Source organism: Acyrthosiphon pisum, chromosome A2 (assembly GCF_005508785.2).
Source record: "Acyrthosiphon pisum isolate AL4f chromosome A2, pea_aphid_22Mar2018_4r6ur, whole genome shotgun sequence".
In the NCBI taxonomy this organism is placed as follows: domain Eukaryota; kingdom Metazoa; phylum Arthropoda; class Insecta; order Hemiptera; family Aphididae; genus Acyrthosiphon; species Acyrthosiphon pisum.
This window is the reverse complement of record NC_042495.1, coordinates 51,692,318-51,701,036: the sequence shown is the minus strand read 5'-3', so window position 1 is coordinate 51,701,036 and position 8,719 is coordinate 51,692,318. Positions and strand designations below refer to the sequence as shown.

At 31.5% G+C, this 8,719-nt stretch overlaps 2 protein-coding genes across 3 annotated transcripts in view; both read right to left on the bottom strand.

Annotated features, from left to right (window-relative positions):
* The window catches only part of LOC100162402 (rap guanine nucleotide exchange factor 2), a 93,282-nt gene that overhangs the window by 69,636 nt on the left and 14,927 nt on the right, over nt 1-8,719 (bottom strand). The gene's annotated exons all lie outside the window — the stretch shown is intronic.
* Nucleotides 1,279-6,735, bottom strand: LOC107885226 (zinc finger MYM-type protein 1-like). Of its 2 annotated transcripts, XM_016808786.2 has the most exons (6): nt 5,717-6,735; nt 5,185-5,331; nt 4,852-4,995; nt 4,519-4,662; nt 4,250-4,381; nt 1,279-3,988 (listed from the first exon to the last, which is right to left on the bottom strand). In XM_016808786.2, exons 1-6 carry the CDS (start codon nt 5,910-5,912, stop codon nt 1,545-1,547), a joined length of 3,207 nt encoding a protein of 1,068 aa, XP_016664275.1. In that variant the 5' UTR covers nt 5,913-6,735; the 3' UTR covers nt 1,279-1,544. The 2 variants fall into 2 exon arrangements, with proteins under 2 accessions (XP_016664275.1, XP_016664276.1); XM_016808787.2 differs by lacking the exon at nt 4,519-4,662.

The window sequence follows — 8,719 nt, the reverse complement described above, 5'->3', positions numbered from 1 at the left end:
AATTAATATTTATCGATGATAACAACGGTCTATGATTATGTGATAAAAATGATAATTCCATGATAATGTGGTGATTCTGTGCACGTATCACCACTTTGCTCCCACTCCACTGCGCGGTACCAATTATTTTATATTCGTGATTTATACAACTTCCGTGATTTTTATGTTTATATTCTTTTGTAACTCGATCTCGCGTCTCCCATTGGCGACGCCATGCCACTCGTCCCGCGACAAGCACGACGCGGCCGCACCACCGGCCGGCTTCGTTCTCTTTGCTCACAGCCCTCGACCGAGCCACACGCGTTCCGAGTAATTCGCTCTCTTCCGACGTCATGTCACCCGACCAGCGGAATAGCGATACGACCTCGTACGGTCATCGCAACGACCTCCACTCGCCTGGTTACCGAACCCATGTCTCGACGGCGACCCGTCTCACCGACGTACCCGACGCTCCCTCGATCGCGTGTGCATCGAGCACCCACGATTCCGTCAACACGACCGACCGCGCGACCGCTCATTTATGTACCTACCTACTTATCGTCGTACTGCGTACGACCTACGTGCATATTATGTTTGTCGTACAATAAACCGATCTCGACGCAACGCGTCACAACCAATTCTGTGTTCAATTCATTTACTACCTGTATACCTAAAACCTTCTGCAACGGAGTCAAACAACAAACGTATATTGGTAAGTGCGGTGGTTATCACGGCAGCAACAACTTCACCTCCACGACACCGGCAACCACACCTGCACCACATTGGTAACCCCGACCTCCGCACTTCTGCCACAATAATATTGATAACCGAAGTGATTACGACTTTGGCGACGTTGCCCAATTTCTCAACAATTGATATAATATCAAATAACGATAAATTATCACTTACGATATTTTAATATCGGTCTTCATTCAAGAATTTGACAAATTTGATAAAACAATATCGTGCGTGATAAATGTATTGATAATTGTCGTATTTGATATTTTATCAAAGCAACTCCAATATAGACCCTCTGGGCACTTGAGACTCTAGTCCCCCCCCCCCCTAAATTCATTGAAGTTTAATATAATTTAACTTTAAATTTATTCAAAAAACTATTTTTATATAATAATAATGAATATAAAAATTAAAAACTATTACATAGGTACATATTTTGTCTATATAGGCTAACTGTTTTTATTACTTATTTAAGTTTGTAACTTGTAAATAAGGAAACTTTTTGTCAAATCAAATTATATTCCTATACACTTAGATCAACATTTTAAACTAGCATACACAAGACAAAACTATAGCATATTATATAATTATTCAAAAATAGACAAAATGTTAAAGGCAAAATTAATAAAAATAGTTTTTACCATTTTTAATACATGATCCTTTACAAAGATGGGTATTTAAAATAAAAGCGAAGTTAATTTAGTAAGACTGAGATAGTAAAAGAACTTGAAATTGTAATTTTTACTTAAATGAGCAATACAATTTACTAAAATTAAGTTGTATATTATTTTTAAAGAGAGGAAATACAATTATTTGAAATAACTATATTAGTACAATAATGCTTTTTCTAACAATACACTTTTTCTGGCAAAATCGTTGATTATTTGATCAGTTTCAATTTTGATATCTGATTCACACGAAAGTATCATTAAGCTTTCAAGTCTACCTTCTGCCATAGTACTACGTAATTTATTTTTCACAATATTTAACTTTGAGAATGTTCTCTCTGGAGTAGTACTGGCCACTGGGAGAGTAACAGCAATTTTTAAGGCAGTAGTAAGCATTGGGAATGTAGATGATAGGCCACTGATTAGCAAAACCTTTAAAACAATTGACAAACTGCATCCATTTTTATGAAGTTTTGGTACTTCTTTGTCTTGCCTATCGTGATTGTTCTCAAAACTATCTTCTATTTCTGATTCTGATGCTTCATCAGTCAATGAACCACTGAGCTCATCATAAATTTCTATTTCAGAGTTATGCAATTGCAAGGGCAATAATTTCACTTGTTCAAAATTGAAATAACTTTTAGAAAACTGCAAATATTCCCTTTTTAAATCATCTTTCAGTATAAATTTACTGTAAACATCAGAAAACACATCAAATGCATCTTTAGGTAATAGATCATTATTTTTTGAAATTTCTTCCAAACGTCTCCGAGAAAATAAGGACAAATCTTTGTAAATACCCTTGGTGATTTCACTGAACCTTTCTTTAATCTGTATAATTGCAGTATCATATGCAACAAAAAAAGTTTGAATTTTAAAATGTTGAAGTGGATCAGTGATTACTTCATCTTGGGTTTCTTCAGCAGACTTTTTTGGAACTCTCTTTGAACGATTTAGTGGCAATAGTTTAAAATCTTCGTTATCCACAGATGAACACATTTTAAACCTATCAACTTTTTCCTGTAATTTTAAAAAGTTTTCATCACTTCTGGCATTTTTTAGTTCACATATTTTGTCATCGACTACAGCTATAACTCCAATTAGGTCTATATCTACAGTTTGTAACATTTTACTTAAAGGTGTCACAATTTCAAATAATTGTTTGTAAATAAATGCAGTCAACAAAAATTTGTCACAAATTAAATTTTCTTTTAAACATTTTGCTTGGTGGGCTCCTTTTCGATCACTTAAACATTCACTTTTTTGAAGTTCTTCTAATGTGTCACATAATGCATCAAATGTATCCAAAACTGTGTTTAATGCCAAATCATGGGACCACCACCTTGTTGTCTGAACCCTTTTAAATCGACGTTTACGTTGTTTATTACCATAACATTTTTCTTGATGTAGTTCAAATAATGCAACCCTTTTCTTACTTGAATTAATAAAATCATGTACAGTTTCTATAATTCCAAACATATCAACAGCATTCACAGAGGAACTAACTGCATCGGTAAGGACCAAATTCAGTCGGTGTGCATAACACCACACAAAAATAGCAGCCGTATTAAAACGCCTAATTATAGCTTGGAGACCATTATATGAACCACGCATATTACTAGCCCCATCATAGGACTGTCCCACTAAATAATCATTCCAATTTAAAGAATTGTCATTACAAATGTTTTCAAAAATATTAAACAATTGTTCAGAAGACGTATTATTGCATTCTTTTAAGTTAATTAACCTTTCATTAATTTCTCCACTATCTTCATTTAAATATCTTATCACAAATGCTAATTGTTCTTTTCTAGAGTTATCAAAGGTACCATCCATTGTAAGACTAAAAAATTTGGCAGTTTTTATCTGTTTTAAAATCACAACACGAGTATAACTAGCTAAAGATTCTATAATTTGATTTTGTCGTCTCCATGAAATAAAATCATACTTGTTTTTATTTTTTTCTTGATGCCCAACAATGTAAGTTGCTAAGATAGGATGATATTTGCCCAGTAAGCAAACTAGATCTTTAAAATTTCCTCTTAAATTGTCTGACCAACTTTCTCGGTGTCCTCGAAAAGCAAGGGAATGTCTAGCTAAGTATAAAATTATTTCTATAATAGCTTCAACAATCATACGATTTTTTGCAACAAACTCATTTCTTGCTTTTAACATACTAGGCAAAAGAGGCAAACATGTATCTTCCAATTTAATTTTAAGACAAGCTTCAATATGGTTTGATGATGTTTCGTGCATCACTATTCTCTCAGATGCTTTATTCCAACTGCTGAAGCCTGTGCTAGTCCATACAGTACTTTTTTCATTTCCGATTAATATGCAATAAATGCAAAATATTTTATCTTTACTACAAGAGTAAGAAATCCATTCTCTTCTAGTAGCTGAACCATCTGGCATGGTTTTCATATACCAGGAACATTGAAAACTTCTACTATTGTGTACTGGAAATCTTTTATTTGGCATATCAATTTTTTGAGGTTGACAAGGACCATTATTTAGAATTAATTTTCTTTTTTCGTAAGAAAATGGAGCTAGCAACGTCAATTCAGCTGGATCATTTGAGAAGACATCAATATTTACATCAACTAAAAATTAAAAATTAAAAATCACTAATATTTAATATATATCTATAAAAATTACATTCATGAAAATAAAATAAAACAAATTAATAGATTTCATATTAATAGACTCTCAGATTTCCGCTAGTATTGGCATAAATATGAACACTATATAATTACAGAATAAAATGGTCAAAAGACAACCAAAGTTTGATTCTTCTTTTATTTATTAAGATCTTTTGTTCTTTGAAATGTAAGTACAGGGGTACATCGTACATACCAACTTACCAGAACTGGTGGAATTATATGTCAAATTTATATTTTCTGTAGTTGTACTTTCTGCTGTGGGAATTTTGAATAGATCTGCATACACGCTATCATCATTTGGTTCAATATTTGCTAATAAAGGGGTTTCAATACCTAAAAAAAAATAAAAATAGTATACATACATTTAATAATTAATTATTAACATACATCAGTGGCATGTTGAACTCATTTTTGTTGTCTTATTATATTGTATATTAGTTAATTACTTTTAAATAAATAATATAATTTACCAGATATGTCATGATCACCATTTATATTATTAGTGGCCATTGAACTATTTAAATCTGGAACTGGAATAATTATATCAGATTCCTTGTTTTCATTTTCCATTTCCTTCGCATTAATATCTTCCAATGTTATTAAATTTTGCCCTTCTGTAATCATAAATCATTTTTTAATACTGAAAATAAAAATGTTATGTCTGTGTTAAATTTATTTTGAAAAATTCAAAATAGCCAATTTGTAAATCTGGATTTTAGAAATCTTTTGATTGTAAAAACATTTATTTAAGTCATAGTTTATTAATTTAATTTAATTACTTTTAAATAAATAATATAATTTACCAGATATGTCATGATCACCATTTATATCTTTAGTGGCCATTGAACTATTTAAATCTGGAACTGGAATAATTATATCAGATTCCTTGTTTTCATTTTCCATTTCTTTCGCATTAATATCTTCCAATGTTATTAAATTTTGCCCTTCTGTAATCATAAATCATTTTTTAATACTGAAAATAAAAATGCTATGTCTGTGTTAAATTTATTTAGAAAAATTCAAAATAGCCAATTTGTAAATCTGGATTTTAGAAAACTTTTGATTGTAAAAACATTTATTTAAGTCATAGTTTATTAATTTAATTTAATTACTTTTAAATAAATAATATGATTTACCAGATATTATGTCATGATCACCATTTATATCTTTAGTGGCCATTGAACTATTTAAATCTGGAGCTGGAATAATTATATCAGGTTCCTTGTTTTCATTTTCCATTTCCATTGCATTAATATCTTCCAATGCTGTTAAATTTTGCCCTTCTATAATCATAAATAATTTCTTAATACCTACTAAGAAAAAAAAATGTTACATCTGACCTAAAATAAATTGTTACCCATAAATCATTTAAATTTAATCGATTATTGCAATAGTGTATTCTGTACTGCTGTAGTACATACGTTTATACAGTATTTTATATGAACAGATAAAAAAATGATTAGAAATTAGCATGTTCTTCAAATTGAATACCTAATAATAGAATAATAGGTGGCAAGGTACGCCATTTATAAACTGAATTGTAAATAATATCTAACATATAATATATCTAGATAAAATAGGAAGGTAATATAAAATTTAAATTCTAAAAATAAATGATAGATCATAATATTATCATAATATCATATTAGCATAATACTTAGTACTTACCAGTTTTTTTCATTTTTTTTGCATCATACTCTGTAGAGCTAGAAGACGCCGAAATTCTTTTGAAATAAGTAGTTAGATATTTTGAAGTTGAATTTTTGTTTTTTATCGATTTGCACGTACTTAAATGCCTTCCCCAATTTGTCGAATTTAAATTATTTTTTTTTTTACCACATAAACATGCTTCGATGACAGGCATGGTTGATTAATAATTAATAAATCAAAATAAATACAACTATAAATCCAGAGTGCTCACAAGCCGCAAGACAAAAGTCACAAGGCAAACTTAAAACTTCAAACTGGTAACTGATAAGTTATAATATGAGAAAAATCCGTAGTCGTACTGACTAAACGGTTGTTGACAGCAGACATCAGTTGTAGCAGTACGCTATATCAGGATTTACCAATACGGGCAATACGATAACACGCAGTTTGCTATTAATAAATCACTAATAACAAAAACAACTCTGTAATAATCACGATTTAAGATAGTACTATCTTAAATCGTGGTAATAATGTTCACTGTTCACGCAAAACCACAATCGATTATTTGATTATTTTATTTTTGTAACATTTTGTAATTTGTATAAAATATTGTTGGCAGTGGGGACACAAAGGACTCTATATTAGGTATTATTATTAAATCATATTATCATGCGGGCATAAGCAATCGTGGTCGTTGAGCGAATTTCTAGAAACCAACCAGCTTATCTGTGTTCCTTACTGTTTTCCTAATACATTCATACATTGTAAACGACCGACGACAACTGTCTGCATCGACAGACTGATGTTTTCGACTTACTAATTTACTACTAAATTGTTGAACTATATTACTTTAATTAACAGGTTTTATGTTGTTGCTGTAGACTGTAGAGTGTAGGATGTAGGTTACAGAAGTAAGATGTCTACAAAATCCTAGCTATAATATTCACCATCACCCTTTAAGGCTATAATAAGGGTCAACCACCACCCACCACCCAATTTTTTTTAGGGGGTCAACTGACCCCCTTGACCCATAACGTGTGCGCCACTGTCTCTAGTACTTTGCGCAAATAGTCATTAGTTTCTCCATGCTGGTTAATTCCAAATAACAACATACTTGGGGAGTTCTTTATTGACCTATTGTGTGTATTATTTATTGCAAGTTGGACCTGTTGCAGACTCATTCCAGTTTTTGCCTTTTTCATGCATCAATTTGGATATCATATCCTTTACGGTTCTATTGTACCTCTCAACTTGGCCATTAGCCTGAGGAGAGCCTACAGCTATTAGCACATGTTGAATGCAATGTGTTTTACAAAAGTTTTCAAAATATTCTGATGTAAAGCTTGTTCCTCGATCAGAGATTATCCTAATCGGTTTGCTATAATAAGAAAAATATTCAAGTAGCTTTGTGCATGTTTCAATAGATTTAACTGATCTGACTGGGTACAATGTAAGAAATTTACTGAAAGCATCAACAATTATAAATATGTGACGGTAATTTTCTTTTGTAGGGTTTAGAGGACCATAATGGTCTATATGTATTGTGTGGAATGGTACATTATTCTTATCTACTAATTTCAGCAAACCTTCAGACTTTCCAGTTTTAGATGAAAACACTATACACTTTAGACAATTATCAATATAAAGTTTGACGAGTTCAGACATATTTGGAAACCAATAGACTCGCTTAATAAATTCAATAGTACGATTTATGCCAATGTGCCCCATATCATCGTGGCATGACCTAATTACATGGTTGCACATTTCGGATGGTACATAAAATAATAAATGACCTTTACATTTTCTATAAACAAGTCCATTGCGAAGTTCAAATTGTTTATGTTCAGAGTTTTCTAGTAATTTAATAATTTATTTAATCTTATGATCACTACTTTGTTTAATAGAAAGTGTCTGATTAAAAGTACAGCCTTCAAGAATTAATATATGATTTCTACTCAAAGCATCAACATGTTGCATTTGCGTTCCAGACCTATGTTCGATTTGGTAGTCATATTCTTGTAAGAATAACGCCCACCTAGCTATCCTTGGGTTTATGTCTTTCTTAGCAAGGGTCATGGCTACACTATTGCAATCAGTAACAATTTTAAATTTGATTCCTTGTAGGTAGACACGAAACCTTTTAATAGAATTAATTATTGCCAACATTTCCAATTCATAACTATGATAACGGGATTCAACTTCAGTAGTACGGTGACTATAAAAAAAAATAGGATGCAATTTGCCATCCCCTTGTTTTTGCAATAATATGGAACCGAATCCATGGCTAGATGCATCACAATGTAGTTCTGTTTCAGCAATAGGATTATACAGACAGAGTAAAGGGTGTTCACTTAATTTTGACTTAATTGCCTCAAATGCATCTATTTGATCTTGTCCAAAGTGAAACCCAACGTTCTCTTTCAATAAATGATACAATGGTTTAGCTATTAATGCAAAATTAGGAATAAAACGTCTAAAATATGAAGCTAATCCAATAAAGCTTTTGAGTGTTTTAGTACAATTCGGCACAGGATAGTCCTTAACGACTTCTACATTTTTTGGGTTAGGTCGAATACCTGATGCATCAATTAGATAACCTAAATAAATAATTTTGGTCTTAAGAAATTTACATTTATCTAATCTTAACTGTAATTTATATCTATTCATTAATTTGAACACATGACTTAGAATTTCTAACTGGTCTTCTAATGTCTTAGTTGCAATTACAATATCATCAAAATATACTATGACTTTTCCTGCTCGGATAAGTTCACTGAAAATGTCATTTACATATCTCTGGAATTTCCCTGGCCCATTGCACAGTCCAAATGGCATTTTGCAATATTCAAATTGGCCTAATGGACAAACGAAAGAAGTGTATTTTCTTGAAGATTCAGCCACTTCAATGTGATGAAACCCGTCCTTAAGATCAATACTAGAAAAATATTTATTTCCTCTCAATGAATCAATATGGTCATCAATTAAAGGAATTGGGTATCTATCCTTGCAAGTGCGTTTATT

What these genes read in the sequence shown, in the direction of transcription:
- LOC107885226 (XM_016808786.2), bottom strand. Translation starts at nt 5,912, where the DNA reads ATGCCTGTCATCGAAGCATGTTTATGTGGTAAAAAAAAAAATAATTTA. An exon ending in AAAAAAAATGAAAAAAACTG is followed by an intron (nt 5,332 to 5,716) that starts GTAAGTACTAAG and finishes TTATGATTATAG; the next exon opens with AAGGGCAAAATTTAACAGCA. An exon ending in TGGTGATCATGACATATCTG is followed by an intron (nt 4,663 to 4,851) that starts GTAAATTATATT and finishes TTATGATTACAG; the next exon opens with AAGGGCAAAATTTAATAACA.